We start from the raw sequence: 19,309 nt of genomic DNA, 5'->3' as shown, positions 1-19,309 counted from the left end.
AGGTCTTGGCGTGCACTCTTTTCTGTGCTTTGTGACGTATTTAATGCTGTCCTCGTCTGACACCAGAGAAGGTGCTGCAGGAGGATTAGCCGTGTGTTTTTATTATCCTGCCTTCATTCTCAGCCACGTGCTTTGGAGAGACCATGTAATGGACAGATCACAGCTTTATACTTGGGCAGACTTTGGTTCGAATCCCAAGCTTGAGAGGTGTGACCTTGGACTGCTTCTTTATTTTTTTCTAAATCTCAGTTTTTCATCATCATAATCATCATCACAGCCAACATTGATTTATTATATATTGTAGTAGCTGCTGTTCTAAGCCTATTATCTGCATTAACTCTTTGAGGATTTATAACAACCTGAAAGGTAGAATTATTACATTCCCTATTTTACCCAGGAGGATTATGAGATGCTGAGAGCTTAAGTAATTCTGAAGTCATGCAGCTAATAAGTAGTAAATCTAAATTTCAAAACCAGGAAGAACCCATGTTCTTAATCGCCACTCTTTACTGCCTCTCACTGTGAGATGAGGGTATCGATCAGGATAAGCTATGCTGCAGTAACAAAAATCCCCAAGTTTTAGTGGGTTAAAACAACAAGGCTTTATTTCTTGCTTGATTACATGTATTGTCTGGGAGCTCTGTCAGCCTCATCCTCATTCCAAGACCAGGCTGACAAGGCAGCCACTTTTTAGAAACTTAGTATTTATTATGGCAGAGACAAAGACAGCCCGAGAGCAGGGTTTGTTCACCTTGGCCCTATGACATTTGGGGATGAATAATTCCTCATTGTGAGACGCTGTTCTGGGCACTGGAAGATGTTTAGCAGCATCCCTGGCCTTGACCCGTTTGATGCCAGTAGCACCTTCTCCCTCATTGTGACAACCACAAATTGCCAAACATCCCCTGGGTGCATCATTATCCCTGGTTGAGAACCACTGCCTAAATCTAAGATCTCACAGTAGCAATGAGGTCCTCTGCCTGGCAGTGATGCAAGTCTCAACTCATTGGCCAGAACTAGTCACATGAACCCATCTCATCATAAAGAAGCCAGGAAGTGAGTCCTACGAAGAGAAACAGAGAAAAACAGAAATGTTTGGGAAACAGCACCAATGATTACTGTAGATGGAGATAATGATATCTGTCTTAAGGATTGTTATGCAGATTAAAACAAACAGAGAAGCTTGAGCATCTAAGTCAGCGTGGACATCTAAGACAGTTTAGAGCAGGAGTCGGCACACTGTCTGAATCTGCTGTCCATCTGTTTTTGCAAATGAGGTTGTACTGGAGCACAGCTGTGCACATTTGCTCACATGCTGTCTGCCTGCTTTCATGCTCGACCAGCAGAGCTGAGTAGTTGCACCGGAGGCTGTATGGCCCCCAAAGCCTAAAATATTTCCTATCTGACCCTTTACAGCAAGGTTGCCAACTCCTGGTTTAGAGAATCAAACTTTTTTTGGAAGCAGGACCACTTGGGGTGAGCAGCAGGAATGGAAGGCGGTTCACAGGTCCGCTTCCATCTTTATTTCTAAAGTGTTAATATGTACTTAGCGTTATGCACTTGTGCCTCTGTCATCTGCAGCTCAGGGTGCGACAGGATTCACACAGGTCTGCATCTACTCCTCTGCTTGTAGAATCCACATCTTGTAATTGCATTTTTAAATTTAAAAAAACTTTGTATTCACCTCTCTCGTACGTATATAAAAGTGCACGTATCATAAGTCTACAGCCCAATGAGCTCTCACAAGCTGAACTCACCCACCAGTGCCCTCCTGCTCCCTTCCAGGCCTGCTCACTGCTGCAGGGCACCCCAACGTCTAAGAGCAACAACAACCAGCTTAAAAAATCTTTTATTATGGACACTTTTCAAACATGCACAACGGTAGAGAGAACAGCAAAATGAACCCCACTGTATCTGTCACCAACTTCAAAAATTATCAGTATTTTGTCATTCCTGTTTCATATACGCTGCTTTTCTCTTCTCTCTCCAGATGGGTAGGTAAGTAGGTAGGTCGATAGAGGAGAGAGAAATAGATATATGTAATATCTATATCTCTAATATCAATTGGACCTCCATTTTTATAAGCTTTAACTTAGATTTTCTCATTTGTAAAGCAGGGGTAATAACAGGACCTACATACTTCATTATAGGGTTGTTGAGGGTTAAGTGAATTGATACACATAAAGCTCTTAGAAGAGCGAGTAGCAAGCATCCGATAAATATTAACTGTCACCATCATCATCATTATCATCTGGGTGTAGGGAACTGGTCAGCAAGGCCATAACTGCCCTCTGGTCCTTTCTCCAGGTCTATGCTGTGGTGGTCATTGCATCTGTAGTGGGATTTTGTCTGCTGGTAATGCTGTTTCTGTTGAAGTTGGCAAGACACTCCAAGTTTGGCATGAAAGGTAAGAAGGGCTGTGTTTATTTTACTTCTTCTGTGGAATAATTTTTGGCTTATGACTAATGCTAATTACCAGTAAAGAAGGAAGCAGCTAGATTTACGAGGACTGGGTTTTAAGGCTGAAAAAATAGCAACAAGAATATGATACTACAAATCAAGAAAGAGCAAAATAATGTTGATTACTCAGCACTGCCCACTTTCCAATGAGGATCCTTGTCCCAGAAGACACAGAACTGGTTTCTTGAGTATCAAGTGACGAATAATGATACAGGCAACACTGCCTGAGTTTTCCTTTTGCTTCAGAAAGGCAGGCGAGGCCCAGTGGCGGTAGGCTGGTTATGGACACGTGTATTTTGTGGAGAAAGGTCCTTTCTGCTGTACACTTGACTTCCAGGTCGTCTGTGGCATGCTTTTGGTGTTGCTGCTGCTTCTTCAGATTCTCATCTTTTGAAATTCGAACAGTGTTGGGAGGCAGAATAAGAAGAGCCATTGGAGGTACATCAAAGCTTTGCAAACGAATGGGGATTTTTTAATGCAAAAGTTCCCAGTGTTCGATTAAAAATTAGGCACTGCGTTACCCAAGAAGAGATCATGGGTCTCTTTTAGATGATTGAGAATTCATTTTAGGGGGCAAACTTGTTTAAATGTTCCTGTTATATAAATAGCCAAGAGTTGTAGTGATTTAAAAGCATTTGCTCTGAGTTTCAACTTATGTGTTCACTAATATTTATTGTTGAATTTGGTATGGTCTCTGGGAAGTAGCCACTAGCTTGAGGAAGCTGTGAAGACGGTTTAGTGGTGTCTTAATTGCATTGCAGATAAAGGCTGCTGGGTTTTCTTGCTCTGTGTGGTACGTTGCAGGTACTATCAGTGTTCTTGCTTGAATGCTTAAGTAGCGGTCAGTTGCTAAGCATACACTGGGCTCCGGGGTGGATGGGATCTATTTCTGACGTTTTCGCCTCTCCCTTTGTTGGTGCCTGTGACTGAGATTCCTAAACCCAGAATGAACAGACAGGAGTAGTGGTAAATTGGGCCTAAGAAAGCCCCAAAACCTCCTCCTGACTCCCCCTTGGCCTGCCGACCCCTGACATTTCTTTTGGAGGAGGAGAGATCTGTCATTCTCCAGTGATAAATAAGGCAAGGGAGAGGGTCTGACTACAGTGATTTTATTAATCTCCCGGTGGTGGTTCTCAAACTCGACTTTGCATCAGAAAGTACTGAAGGGCTTGTGCAAACACAGATTTCTGGGCCACCCCGAGAGTTTCTGATTTAATAGGTCTGTGGTGGGCCTGAAGATTGACATTTCTAACGGTTCCCCAGGGATGTTCATGCTGCTGTTGCCTCCACATTCTTCGGCAATCTCTATTCTATGGGGTAAACGTGGGCTACCAGGTCTCTTTCTGAGTGTGACAAGATGTGGGAGAGGCATTGCAAACCAAACTTACCCACTGTTTCAGAGACCTTCCTGGGTCCCCATGTTCAGCTGGCACCCATGTCCAGGCCAGGCTGCCACCCTCTGCGTGTCAGCTACCACCATGGCTTTTTGCTTTCCTTGTTCTGATCCGGCACTTCTTTCCGTAGAGGCACTTGGAGTGGATGTCCCCAAGCACAGATTTTACTGGAGAAAGCCAGCTTCCAGCCCTGTCTCTTTCCCGCCTTGAGGGTTTAGTTTGAGATTTTTCATCTCATGAGCTTTTCAGTGAGAGGATATGTCCAGGTCCTTTTCAGAATTCAGCAAAAGCTTTGGGAACTCTTGGAGCAACATTTAGGAGCCCCTGTCCACCCCAGCTTTGTGTTAGGAAAACATCTGACAGAATGATGTGTAAAAGTGAGCACATTCTCGACAGCGCAGTGATGGAGGAGAATAAAAGGTAGACATTTTGTTGCAGAGATTGTATTTCGTATAGAGGCTCTGGCACTCAGACTGAAGCAGTATTTTACTTGGATAATTTGGGGTGACTACAGCTAAGGCACTACATTTTCAGAGTATAACCTAAGGGTATCCTTAATGAATTGTGAGAAAGATTTTGCTTAACCTTGTCACAGAACCAGTAAATGACTTCCTTCAGGCAGTCACTACTATAGCGTATGTTTTGCTCCCTTATTCCTAAACGTAAATAAAATTCTTTTAAAAATTTGTCTTGGAGACTCACATACTTGTTTAGAATAGTTCATTGTTCTATTTTCAGCTACACGTCTATCACTGCCATGGTTTGAACAAAATGGGCCTAAGCCCAGGTTCTTGTTTTGCTAGTGAGATGATGAGTTGATAATTTTGGGGCATCTAGAGGATAAGATAAGGCTCATGCAATGAGGGCAATTGAAACTGCATAAAAAGTGATGTTTAAAAATTAATGCATGTTAATGCATTTTAAATACTATTAGAGCCAAGATTACTGCTGAAAAACATACGTCTTACAAAAGGTAAGAATATGTAAAAACACTATTATACTTCCAGAAACAACTAGGAAATGTGTCAGTTGAGATTTCTGAGTAGGAGCGGTATGAAATGTACGTAGCCTTGGCCGGAACTGCAGACACCGTGTGAGAGGCCGGTGGCTGATGTGCAGAAGATACTCCCAATGTAATCCTTGCCCTCATAAGCATCTTCTGGAAGATTCTGCCCCCATTTGTATTCCCTTGTTGGGGAGACAGGTTGAGGCTGAAGAAGGGCTGCCAGCGCACCCATAGGCATTTACACCTTTTTACCCATCCCCAGCATTGCATGCTTCAGTCTGGAGCGTCGATTGTTTCAATTCGTGGTGGCAGCGTCATGATTATAAACTACAATATAGTACTGTTGATTTGAAGGGCCCAGGGTAATACAAACTAGAAACCTCTTAAAATCATGTTGCAGCTGGATGCAGGGCACCTCAAGCTTTGTGGACTGACCTGAGAATCCAAACATAATTGTTGGCATTGCTTCCATGGGAAGGTGATCTCTCAAGTCCAAACTCATGAGTTAAACCCGGGTGTTAGAATACAGCCCGTGAGCTGGGGTGTGTTCTTTGGAGACTGGGCTATTCAACTGGAAGCCTCATGGGGTTGTTCCTCTGCTCTGTCAATTCACGGTGCCAAGTGCTCATGGTGCGCTCTAGAACATGTAGCCCCAACTGTGAGCGCCACGCCAATGGGGTTCACATTAGTCTTGGTCATCATTACTTACCCAGTGCCAAGCCCAAAGTTGGCACTCAGTAAATATGAATTGACCGAATGAATGGCCACAGAGAATTTTTAACTTCATCCACTTTAGTTTGGTGGTTGGAAAATAGTTAATTTTTGGAGGACAGCTCATATATGAATGTTAAAGAGATCTTGGAGCTTTTCTAAGTTTCTGACAGGATCAAAGTCCACCCCCCTTTTACCAATTATTCCAGATAAGTAAAGGCCATAGACAGAGGTCGTTTTGTCCAGGTTATGTCTTAGGATGTGTAGGTTTTCCCACACTATTTTCAACAATTGTTGTTGTTTAAGTTGGGATGGTTCATTTTGGCTTTCCCTTTTGCCTGTGAGCATCTTCAGTTTCTGCCTCTCTGCCTTTGAAGGTATGGCCTCAAAATATGTGTCTTTGTCCAGCTCTGAAGTGGGCAGAAGTGCCAGATGGTGGCTCTTATCTTGGTGTTCACCTAGAATTTATCTTTCATTATTGCTTGATGCTTTTAAGCTTGATATTTCAAGCCTCTTGTTGTTGGCATCCAATAGACCACAAGCCCTTTTTCAGTAAAGATGTCAAGAGGTAGAATGTACCGCAGTCCTTTTTGCTATGTTCATTTCTGCGCCTTTACACCATCCTCTTGCTTTTTGCTTGAATATCTAGTTACCATAATTACAGAAGCCCCAAATAAAGCCCCTCTGTTAGTGCTTGGCCATCTGTATAGAGATTATTCATGTGTGTGTTTAATATGGATGCATAAAAGGCATAACAAATCTATTTAGTCTATGTCTATATCGATACTCTTAGAAGTAAATACATAGTTTTATGCCTTTTCTTTTAAGGCTGCCTCTGATTTATTTTAATTTTAATTTCCACTGAAAAGGGGCTCAAAGACTTTTCCAGAGCAGATTTATTGCCAACAGAACAGGCATCCAGGCCTTTGAATGCTCTCGCTTGTGCTGTGACCAGATCTTGTATTTAGCTCTCACGTTGCTTCCTGGCTCCCTTTTCTCATTGAAGATGTGGAAGTGCGCACGAAGGGGAAATGGATGCATCCTGGGGCACAGGGGCTGCCAAGCCTTCCAAGAGCGCTCCACGTTGGGAGCCCTGCCTGATGGCACTGATGGTGCACAGGGCTGGAAAAAATATAAGGGAGCCAGAAGGGCGGAGAGGGCTTGGCACTCGTCACACTGGAGACAAATAGTTGAGGCCATCAGCTTTGTATTACTTGCATTTCCTGATGGAAGTCCACATGTGATATTTATTCCCTAAGTACTGATGCATCATTTCTCCTTCTAGAGTAAATATCTCGGTGACCCTAAGAGATCCCACAGGAGGAAGTAGAATAGGAAGCCCTTTCTGTTATTCAGTGTTGATAGGCTGCAGATTCCCTCCGCAGCCTCCTCTCCTTGCACGTAAACCTCTGATGTGCACTCATATCTGCTATTCGAGCTCTGGATGTTTCCAGTTACCAATTGACCAGAGAACTACACTGCCTCAGAATGCAGAGCCAGGCTTTCTGAACTCAGATTAAAGGCACACAGTTAAATTTTTCCTCTAATAAATGATCTCCTCGATGTCTTTCAACAGCAACCAAAAATTTTGTTATTTAAAAATAGTCATAAACATAATGGGGCCAAAGCTAAAGAGGTTGAAGGTGAAAGCCTTTTATATGAGCTGAAAACAATTCATTCTGGAAAGTTTAGGAGGTTGAGTCTAACAGATATTTGGATCAACTTTTAAAAGAGGGAAAAATGTGACCAAAAGCCAGAAACACAGTTGTAGAAACATCTGCAAGGATAAACTCTTTTCCATATGCCCCCCGACTCCGCCGCCATTTTTTAAAGAGAAATAACGTTAAAAAATTATAACAGTAACACACAAATACATTTCTGTTTTTTGCACTTTAAGCAGTTTAGAAATATATAGAGTTAAAGTGAAAGTTCCACTTCCCCCCGCTCTCCTACTACCGTTTCCGCTCCTGGGGATAGCCTTCTTTAACCGTCTAGAATGTATATGGCTACGTAAATAAAAAAATACATAGCTTCACTTATTATAGAATCAAATATATTCATTTTCGGTTCCATAAAGAAATGATAATACCGATTTTGTCTGCGTCTTTTTAAGGGGAACAAGTTTGCCTTGTAGATCTTTCCATATCAGCATCCAGGAATCCACTGCATTCAAGTTGACAGTACTTCCGAGAAGTCTGCTCTCAGGCTACTTGGGTCTGAAAGTTGGCTCTGCCCACCACGGGCTGTGTGCCTTTGAGCAAGCTTCTCCTCTTTTCATGCTTCAGTATTTCCGGCTGCAAAGGGGCAATAACTAGACCCACTTCATAAGGTCATTATAACGCAGAGTCGATGTGTGTGAAGCGCTTGGCAAAGTTCCTGGCATTTAGTAATTAGTATACAAATAGTTGCACTGTTATTATTGGTGAACTCTGATTTATTTTCTTCTTCCCATGGGCACTGAGAGTTTTACCAAGTCTTCAGATAATTGTTTCAAATAATACCTTACGTAGAAAGATTGATACTTGGAAACGTATTGTTGAGGGAAAAGGTGTCATGAATGCTTCATCAACTTACACTGCCACCAACAGAATGAGGATATCCTTTTGTTTGTATTTTCATCCACATCGGATTTTATCAATCTTTTATATTTTTGCTAATTCAGTTAAAGTGATATTTTGATTAATAATAAAGTTAAGCATCTTTATCATGTGAAGAATAAGAATAAATGTTTGTTTTTACTTATTGATTTATAGACTTCCTTATGTTATATATATAAATCTTTTATTGGTTATATATATTGCTTCTATTTTCTTCCAATATTTTGTCTTTTTTTAATAGTATCTTTGGTCAAACAAAAAGATTTACCTCTTTATAGAAGCAAGTCTGTCCTTTTCCATCTAAGCTTGTGTCTTCCTTAGGGAGACCTTCCCCCTCTAGGATTGTAAACATATTTTTTAATATCTCTTTTACTAGTTTTACTCCATATGTGTGGTTTTTTTAACTTAGCTCTTCAGTTCTTTTGAAATTTTTTATAACTTGGTGTGAAGTACTCCTGTCTTTTTCAGAGATATACAGAATAAAGATATTTGAACAAATTTTACTGTGACATTTTCAGAGAGACCAACAGTATTATTTTAACTTTCTGGCATCAGAAAGCCACTAATAAAAAGAAATTTTCAAGAACTTAGCAATTAACTCTTTTTTGTAAAGTAAATAATGAGCTTTGTTGGTTTTCTTATAATACGGGTTATATAAACCTCACAAAATAGTATCAGAGAATATAAGTTTTTATAGGAACCTTTTTTGCTGCCCTCTCCCAGCTTCAGATTGGACTTAAAGTCTATCTTAGGGCTCTCTTAGTAGAGAACAAAGTTTGTCAATAACAATCAAATCCTTGGAAATTTCAGAAAAGACATTCAGTTGAAAGAGTTATTGAGTAATTGGACAAATTAGAAATTTATCCAAAGAAAAGAATTAGCCCAAGCGTTCCTTTGCTGTAACTATGGAAATGTTATACAAAGCTTTTTCCCATATATTTGTGAGGTGAAGATCTCCTTTTCAAAGTCTCTTACTTCTTGTAGGGCCAACATTTGGCTTATGTCTATAGGAGGGCAGAACATGCTTACTCTTTGCAGCATATTGAAGGTGCGCGTGGAACTTCCAGGAACTGGCCAGGTCACACAGGACAGGAAGTGGAAGTAGCCCTTCTCCCGTTAGCCTTGCAAGCACACTGATCTTGAACTGTTTAAATTACCTGTCACATGAGGGCATCCCACTGGCCCAGTGTGACTGGGGGAGAGCCCAGATTCGCCTGTAATGTGGAAACTATGCCCAGTATTGTTTAGGGACTTTCCACGCTACTAGTTTCACTAAAAGGTAAAGAATCTCTTAAGAAAGTAGATTTTATACTTAACAGTCAGGCAAAATTGTTACTTTTGGTTCTCCATAAATCCTGTGGTGAACTCACTTTGACCTCCCTACACAGAGCATGGCATGCTTTAAAAAGGACTCCCTAAAGGGGCCGGCCCAGTGGTGCAGCAGTGAAGTTCACACATTCTGGTTCGGCGGCTCTGGGTTCACTGGTTCGGATCCCGGGTGCAGACATGGCACCGCTTGGCTCACCATGCTGTGGCAGGCGTCACATATAAAGTAGAGGAAGATGGGTGGATGTGAGCTCAGGGCCAGTCTTCCTCAGCAAAAAGAGGAGGATTGGCAGCAGATGTTCGCTCAGGGCTAATCTTCCTCAAAAAACAAAAGATAATAAAAAGGAGTTCCTAAATAGGAAAATGTGCTGGTTTTCTTATTTTCTCCTTTATTTCTCTTGATTTTTAACCTTCCATTTTTTTCTCCTCCTGCCATTTTGTCCTTCTGCACTCTGTGCTTCCTAGTTCTACTTTGCTCCCTCTTTTGGTCTTCTTCCTCCTCATTCCTAGCATCTGATGTTGGTGGACAAGCTTTTCAAAATTTATGAAGAAGACAGATAAGAACTTGGCTTAAATTCTAACATATGCTCTGATTTTATCTACTTTATTTTGGGCAAGAATACTGAATGACTACGGGAATAAATTTAGCTCTAAATCAGCAGAATTGTCACATGGTAATTCAGAAGACAGCCTGTTTGAACACTGCACATCCTTCGTGTTTGTAAGTTGTTAACTCTTAAGTCTTCAATCCTAGGAGCAAGTAGAGATAGAATATTGGAGATTTACGAGTCAGATGAGCTTGGGTTCCCGTCCCAAATCTCCCACCTGCTAACCATAATTTGGGGCAAATTTTTAAACTCTCTAAATCTTAGATTCCTCTTTGGTAAAATGAAGGAATAATATGCATCTCTCAGCTGATTATAAAAACTAAATCAGTGCATAGTTTAGTGCCTGGCTCATTGAACTAATTCCATAAGGGGTAATTATTTTTCAGATTCACGTTACAGTAATACATCATTAAGGACAAGAGTGAGGGGAGAGTCCTGTGTGAATTCATACTCAGTCTGAACTGCAGAAAAATGTCCAAATGTATACAGTGTTTACTAGTCTTTTAAGATTTATTAGTTGAGTTTATAGAAAAATTATCATTATAACACGTCTCTACTTTATGGGATGTATTATGAGTGTAAAGTTGCTGAAACATATGCTAATTTTAAGCCCCTCAGCCCTTAAAGACACTATGTATGAACTATTGCAAATTCTTAATTTTATTGTCATTTGAACAATTCATCTGTTTACGTTGTTTGGGGCTTTATGAGAAATCTGTTTTATTGATTGGTTTGATATTGTTTGGTTTGGTTTGACTAGTTTCTTTTGGGAGGAGCGGTCACCGTAGGGAAGGGGCACAAAGGGCAGGCAGGAGTGGGATGGGCAGGAGAAGGCCCTGCCTCCCCAGAACCGTTAGCTTAATCTAGAAACATGAGCTCATAGCGCCTCCTGTTCGCATGTGCTTCCCTTTTGCCTGGAGGATATTGCAACTACTAAAATGATTTCGAACAAAAATAGACTTTAATTTTTGCTGTATTCATAGCCTGCTGGAGATGAAAATAGAGATTCTGGAGAAAATAAGTTCTTCCTTATACAATTGATTGTCATCCATATGATTATAACCGTAGACCAAGAAAAGATGCTGCATTTCCTGTGAGAGAAGCCAAGGCTTGGCCAGGCACATGGCGGTGGAAGATCTTTGTTTTCCTCGAGGCATGAGCAAAAGTAGAAATACATTGGCTTCTTCTGTGATCATCTGGGAGCTTTATTGTTCTGAGGAGAGAGAATGGGAGAGACAGAGAGAGAGAGGGAGAGAATCTCCATCACAATTCTTTAAGTCTTTAGTAAGAGATTAACATCCTGAATTAAAGACGGAAGAATCATCTCAGCGCCCACTAGTGAGAGAGGAAGGAAGGGGCCTTGAGTTCAGGGGTGGGGCTGGTGTGGGAGGGAGAATGTTGAGAATAAGGTGGTGTTATGCTTGTCAACTTCAGTAGTCCTGGCAAGACTTGAGTAGAGTCAACCAGCCAACTGAGCCTTTCCCGATCATCTGTAAGAGTAAATTGTGTGCAGACCAGAAATAATAGTACAGGACCAAAAGGCATCTGAGGGTCCCCTCCAGCTTTTATGTCTACCATCCTGTTACAAAACCATTCAAAACAATCACATACTCACTAAAAGAGTCTGCCATGGGGGCCAGCCCCATTGGCCGAGTGGTTAAGATCACGCACTCCGCTTTGGTGGCTTAGGGTTTTGCCGGTTCAGATCCTGGGCATAGACATGGCACCGCTCATCAGGCCATGCTGAGGTGGCACCCCACATGCCACAACTAGAAGCACCCACAACTAGAATGTGCAGCTATGTGCTGGGGGGATTTGGGGAGAAAAATCAGGGGGAAAAAAAGAAGATTGGCAACAGTTGTTAGCTCAGGTGCCAATCTTTAAAAAAAATAAAAAAGAGTCCGCCATGTACTTCTGGTGATGTCCATTATTATTTTGGTGTGTAATGATATAGCTTTTTTGCTCCATTGTTGAATTACAATCTTCTTACTACTAACATATGAAATATTGTGTCTGTATGGTCAATACTAAATATCCCTGGATGTCTTTTCAAACTTGTGATCTTCTCAACAAAGTCTGGCCTCTAAGTTATAATCAGAAGCTATTTCTTATTTAGTTGGCATTCCCAATAACTCTGTTTACTGTTAATTTGCATGTAGCATGAGTCCTGCCAGAGGCAGCTTTGAAATCCCAGCTCAAGCAGAGAGGCAGCCCTGCCGAGGTCTCTCTTCTGCAACGCTGTGCGTTTCAGGGAGCAAATCAACAGCTGGGCAGTTCCCCAACTGTTTCCAAACTGTTTCCAGTTAGACTTCACAGCATGGCTTTGTTATTTTGTTTGAAATAAATCCTTGAAACATTAGAGTTATCCATATTGAACCACATTATATCTTGGTTATCCTGTGATACCATGGCGGTGGGTGGAGGCATAGCTAAATGTCTAGGATGGGATTGAGAATGGAGCAGGCACATATCTCACGCAGACTGTTCAATAAAATATCTATTTTTAGTCCTTTTTGCACTAGGTGGCAGGAATTTAATCTTCTACCATTCCGGGTAATCTCAGACAATTGTGGACAATCACAGAGACTTCAGCGTTTGTTCCATCAAGTCAGGGTCCCTCTCTCTCTGCTCTCCATTTCCTCAGGCGGCATTTCAGTTTCTGGATGGTGGCAGAGTGCGTGCCTCAGGGATTATGAAGTGCCCCTGCATGGGAGGAGCATATTTGTGGCCGTTGGTGGTCATTTCTCAATATTGGTTTCTGCTGTGTTGTCTCTCTTCCCACTTGTCCTCAGCCACCAGTTCGGGCAAGTCACAGGTGTAATGTCTTGTGTTCCTAACCAGGTTCCACCATATTCACATGCCTCTCTGCAAGGCCATCCTTGAAGCTTTGGGGACACAGGAAATGCTGTGAACCTGGCCCCGGCTCTCTCTGCCTAGACACACTATGGTCTCCCGGCTTTATCACTCTCCTGCCATTACAGACTTGGGGTTGCTCTGGCTTCTTGGCCATGTTTTCAGGTCCTCTCAGAAAGATGGACTTGGGGTTCTTCTTTGGAATCTCCAGCCCTGACTAGAGGTTCTATGGGTCCCCACCCCCCATACTTGACTAGGGGACAGGGTACGAGCTCCTCCTGCCTTCCTTTAACTTGTAAACAAACAAGTTACTTCCTATTTCCCGTGGATACAGAAAGAATATGAAAAGTGGTTTGGCCTGACTTCATCTTCCAAATAATTTTTGTCATACATGTGGATCTTGTTTTTTCTCCAAATTTTTATGATGCCATGTTCTACACGAAGAAAAGTTGAAAGAATATTACAGTGAACATCTGCATGTTCAACATCTAGATTCAATCTCTGTTTAACATTTTGCTGTTTGAAAATAAGTTTCCCACATCATGTCACTTCACTCCTAAATTTTCCAGCATGTTTCTCCTAAAACTAAGGACACAAATCTCCTAAAAGCACAACCCTAATACCATTATCACTGTACCCAAGAAAGTTAAAATAACTCTGAAATAACAGATATTACCTGTACATCTTCAAATTTCCCCAGCTATTCAACAGTGCCTTTTACAGCTATTTGTATTTCACACCAGGATCAACTCAAAGTTCATGCGTTGCATTTTGTCACTGTGTTTCTTTGGCCCCTTTCAATCTAGAACGTTACCTCCATTTTTTTTCCTCCTGACACTGACTTTTTGAAGAGTCCGGTCAGTTGTCCTGTAGTCTGTCCTTCATTCTGGCTGTGTCTGATAGTTTGCTGGTGGGATTCTTTAACTTGTCTTTTATCTCCTGTATTTCCTGTGACAGGAGTTATTTCTAAAGGCTTGATTAGATTCAGGTGAAAAGTTTTGGGGAAGAGGAACATCCCAGAGATGCTGTGCGCTTCAGACTGTACCACATCTAGAAGTGCATTGTGTCAGATTGTTACACTGTTGGTCTAAGTTGGATCACTTTTTAGAGATGGCGACCACCAGATCTTTTCTTTGTAAATATACGTTTTTCCTTTTGCAGTTGGTGGGTAATTTGTAGAGTGATAGCTTGGCCCTAGCTAATGTCCTCGTCCCCCAAAACATGAACCTAATGGGCTTAATATCCAGTTCTGATCTTTTCCTGAAACAATTATTTAATTTCTAAGGGCTGCAGAATGGTGTTTTTCTAATTCAATCATTCCTTGTACCTACTGGATTCCATTTAAAAAAAGGAGCATTCTGGCCTTAAGGATTTCAACTTTTTAATTTTGGGTCTACCTTGATAAGCCCTCCTTGAGGCAATGGATATTTGGTATCCGGCTGCCTACGTTTGGGTGGGTCATGGGTTAGTGTTACTACATCAAAAATATTACTTTATTTTATAAAATATTATTTATTTTGTGTTTCTCAGTCATTGAGCAAAGACCTTGTGGGAATTCTTTTATTTTTTCCTCATCACAGGGATTAAACAGTAAGTAGGTATCAGAGCCCTAATTTCCTTCGGATTCCCTCCTGCATCTTTGAGGTCGCTGGTAGAATCAAAGACAGTGAGAGCAGGCAGTGAGCTTAGGAATCATTCAAAGCCTTTATTGCAGAGATGAAGATGTTGGGACCCAGAGAGCTTAAGGGACTTACTTAAGATTACGTAGCTGGTTTGTGGCAGATCCAGAGGCAGAAGCCAGGCCTCATGACTCCAGCTTTAATGTTTTATGCTGTGAGACTAAGAAACATTATAACAATAAATAAAACTTATTTCCACACCAAACTCACTGTGTTAGCGCTAGGATGTATTGCCGTTGGATGTCACTGGTATATAGCTGCCATTGGCTGTCACTTGTATGTACTACCACTGATATGTACCGCCATTGAATGACACTGTGTTTCTGGGGACATACATCATCAGTGGTACCAAGATGGTTTTAGAAGATTCTCGGGGGCTAACATCTTTAGTTCTGATAATTTAAATTTATTAGAAAAATATATCTGGCACATCATACTCTTGGTTTCATGATATTATTTAGGATAAGGAATATGCTAAAAAATTAAATAAAAATATTAAGTAAATAATTTAATTTCAATTTAAATTTTTAAAAAATGATTATTTGAATAGGACTGACCCCCAAAGGCATGAGGAGAGAGATGGTGGAGTCAATATAGGGTTGCCAAACCTACTTTCCAAATCAGGGGGATACATAGATTTTTCATCCTGAGCCATTGTTTAAAGCTTTATCGAGGTATAATTCCTATGCGATAAACTGCACATATTTAAAGTGTACTATTTGGTAAGTTTTGATATATGTGTACACTTGTGAAGCCATCATCATGGTCATGACAATGACCTTATCTGTCACCATATATCAGCCTCATATCCTTTTATAATCTCTCACCCTCTGCCACTCACAGCCCACCATGCAGCCATTGGTTTACTTTCCCTTACAATAGATACCTTTGCATTTTCTAGAATTTACATGATTAGAATCCTAAAATGTTTACTCCTTTTTTTTCTGGTTTCCTTTATGTTGCATAATTACTTTTAGATTCATCAATGATATTATATGAGTAGCTCATCATTTTTTTTTTTTTTTTGGCTGAGTAATATTCTTATCTTTGGATATACCATTATTAGTTTATCCATTCACCTGTTTGTGGACATTTGGGCATTTCCAGTTTGTGACTACTGAAAATAAAACTAGTGCAAACATTTGTGTACAAGTCATAATACTATGGATAATGTGAAGCAAGGCAAGAGAGGGATAGTGAGAGTTTTGCTGTTTTTAAATCATTAAGAAAGACCTCTCTGATAAGCTGACATTTGAGCGAAGATTCAAAGGCAGAGAGAATGAGCCTGCTGACACCTGAGGAAACAGCATTCTGGGCAGAGGGAGCAGCACGCGCAAGTCAGGGAGGCTGGAGCGAGCTCTTCGTGTTGAAGGAAGAGCAGAGGCCAGAGTGGCTGGAGCAGAGCAGGGGGGGGGGGGGGGAGAGCAGTAGGAGAGACCAGAGAAGTGGCAGAGATGCAGCTCTGCATAGGGAACTGCAGCTTTCAGAAGGCTTCTCTGAGTGAAGGGTAGGGTACAGAAGGTTTTAGATAAGGCATCAGTTGAGAAAGTGTGTGTAAAGAACTTAAGTGTGGGCAACACTGATGTATTAATGTATAAAATTAGTTTCTGATCACAAAGGATGACAGGGGAAAAGATATCTCTGGGGTAGAGGAGAGAAGTTCATGCAACAAGGGTGTGGAGAAAATTTCACTTCAGGTTCACGATCAGCTTTACTTAGAAGTACGATCCCTCTCCCCTCCCAGTCCCCAACATTTGTCCACGCATGCATTCAGTACACACCCCGAAATGATGGTTTGCAAAGTCTTAGATGTCTGCATTTCCCCAGCGTTAGACACCCACAGTATGCTGCAATTGTTAGTTATCACATGACCATGGCCCCCTGAGACCAGAATGGGTAGGACTCGGGCTTCGGTTATGTCTTGAGTTTTTATTATAATCCTTTTCATCCTCACTCTAATTCCTTTTATTTTTTTCTGTGAGGAAGATTAGCCCTGAGCTAACATCTGTGCCAATTTTCCTCCATTTTATGTGGCATATCGCCGTGGCGTGGCTTGACGGGCAGTGCTAGGTCCTCACCTGGGATCTGAACCTGCAAAGTGGAGTGCACGAACTTAACCACACACCACCAGGCAGGCCCCTCACTCTAATTCCTTTTATGCAGCTCAGTTCACTCCAAGGCTAGGTTATTACACCGTAGTTAACTTCGTGGCTGATATAATTTAAGTAAAATTATTTTTACCATCTCAGTTGCTATTGGGAGAAAAGTGCTACTGTTTGAAAACTCAAATGATGCATTTTCAGAGTGAGCAGAGACACTGTGGAAATTCTGATTTTCCTCATCATGATGACTGAACATTAAGTAGAACCCCTGCTCTTTGCATGGTGTTCCTTTTGGCTTGAAAGACAAGGGTAGGACTTAAGATGAGGCTGGAAAATTTTGAAGCTGTGCATTTCTAGAGAGGACAAGAGCACTTGATTTTTCTGCTTATTATCCTCCTGACAAATTTCTAATAGCACTTTGCCATGTTGTGGTCTGGAGTAATTGCCTTTCCACCATGGGCTGGGTGTGGGGAGTGTGATTTAATTATTCTATGACCAGATCTCCTTAAATGTATTTTTCTATCTCTATGCTTCCTCTTCCTTCTTATTCTCTCTCTCTGTTTGGGGAAGTATTTGATTGACTACCACCTTTGGGGAGCTTCTGACCTCTTCCCCTTCTTTCTCCAAACCACTCTGGCCCTGGGTGGCGTGGAGCAGAATGTTCTGTACTTTCCCCCATGGGATCTGGGAATTAGGTTCTCCCCAAGTCTTCATTATCGTCATGTAGCTCTTCCTCTTTATGAAGTGCCCCGCAATACATGTTTTTTCTAGTCTATTTTCTCACCCGTCACCTAATGCACTTATGGGTTAGCAAATTCAAAGAAACTAACTCAGATATTACCAGCAAAAAAAGCATATTTGAAAAGACAGATCTACCATGTTACCAAATGAAAATCTAAAAATGGAAAATAAAGGGCACAATTTTGGATAATCTCATTCATTGGCATAGATTCTTGGATAGTATTAATTTTGGTTTGACTTCTTAGTTTTCCCTCTCTTCAGCATCTTATACTACATATCAGGTTCTTATCGATTCCAAAAGTTTTCAATTATAAAACAATGCATGGGAAAGCAGAGAACTACAATCAGACTCTGAATTCTCAGAATTCAAATATGCCAAGAGCAGGAGATGCCAAGTCTGAGTAGCTTCATCCTATCATTTTAGCGAATGTTTCACCCTGGAATGGTGGTTCAGCGTAGATATTTGGTAACTCTAGTAGTAGTTGAGAATTTTGCTTGAGAAAGATAATCATTCTTAGGCTGAATCCTTGCCCCTCCTCTAACCCCTCCCCATAGCCACTGATATTTCCCACTCATCTCCCGAGCTCCTGCAGTGCTCTGAGAGTCCCTGGAATAGTAGATTGCCCCTGCCCCTTGGCGGCACTCATTGCAGTTGCTCACTATTTATTTGAAATTGGAACTTGCTCTAGGTGCAAAAACTTGAGGTGCCCATTCATCATCAGTGTTATCGGTCTGTTGGGTCCTTGAAAAGTTCTTCCTGAATTGTTTTGATGCGTCTGGTTATACAGCATTCATAGACTATACCCTTTAGTTCCAGTCCTAGTCTTCCTGATGTGCTGACATAATTGCCTTAAATTATAAATTGCCAGATTATTGGAAAGTTTTTTTTAAAAGGGGTGTATGGAACCATTCATGACCCTGACAAATTAATTGCATGTATTACTTAAAAATTATTTTGACATTTCATGTTTCTGTAGTCATTTATAATAATCTATTAGCTCATTCTCAGGTTACCTTTTGAGCCAGCCTACCTACCCAACTGGCTGTCTCCAGTGAGTCCCTATGACCTGAAGGCTTAAAGTCAGCCTTCCCTTCTAGAGATAAGGACATAGAGGTATAAAAAATTACGTTTTTAAATCACAAGAATTTATTTGAATAAAGCAGAGTCTTGAATCTCTGTGCTATAGATCTGTGTTAACCAGATGCATGGATTACACAACTCAAATTAAATGGCATTTAGAATGTCGGAGCTCCGCGGAGACCAATGAATATGCATACATGAAAAAGCCCAGGAATTGTTGCTGCCAGTTTTCTTCTTGGTATTTGAGGAGCTGGCCACCAGTCTTTCCCAGTGCTTCTGTCTGAGCAGGGTCTGTGCCCTCTATTAGTGACTGGCACAACTTTCTTCAGCAGAAAACCATAACCGTAATAGGTTGACGAGCTCATTTTTTGATGCCTGAGGGCAAACCCTCAAAATTGAATTTTATACTCCTAGGAAATATTTACTTCAAACTCAAGTCTTTGTAAATTACCAAAGAAAAATGAGTGTATTTACAGTTAAGTGTACATAATTTGGTTATGGACCAACTCCAAGATCAGAAGGCAGAGTTGACACAGATACGTTACCGTGAAATTCCCTTGATTAATTCCCAGATGCTGTCCATGCTCCACCCAGCTACCCCCCCCCCAGATCCCTTTACTGGTCCTGTGAGCTCAGCCTGGCTTCTGTATACTTTTGCTCCTAAGGGCTAGCACCTGGAACCTTCTTCAGAGGGCTAGCCTTGAGCTAGGGGGGTTCCTCCCCGACCCCAGCACACATATACATGCTCACA

General features: G+C 41.3%; 1 protein-coding gene across 1 annotated transcript in view; it reads left to right on the top strand.

Moving 5' to 3' along the window:
- Positions 1-19,309, top strand: part of NTRK2 (neurotrophic receptor tyrosine kinase 2) — a 343,863-nt gene that overhangs the window by 74,238 nt on the left and 250,316 nt on the right. Inside the window, exon 14 of the mRNA XM_046664639.1 lies at positions 2,308-2,407. Within this exon, the coding sequence (XP_046520595.1) occupies positions 2,308-2,407 (100 nt within the window). The remainder of the gene's footprint in view (positions 1-2,307; positions 2,408-19,309) is intronic.

The sequence above is a fragment of the Equus quagga genome, chromosome 6, assembly GCF_021613505.1.
Source record: "Equus quagga isolate Etosha38 chromosome 6, UCLA_HA_Equagga_1.0, whole genome shotgun sequence".
Taxonomy (NCBI): Eukaryota; Metazoa; Chordata; class Mammalia; order Perissodactyla; family Equidae; genus Equus; species Equus quagga.
This window is presented reverse-complemented; position numbering and strand designations above follow the sequence as displayed.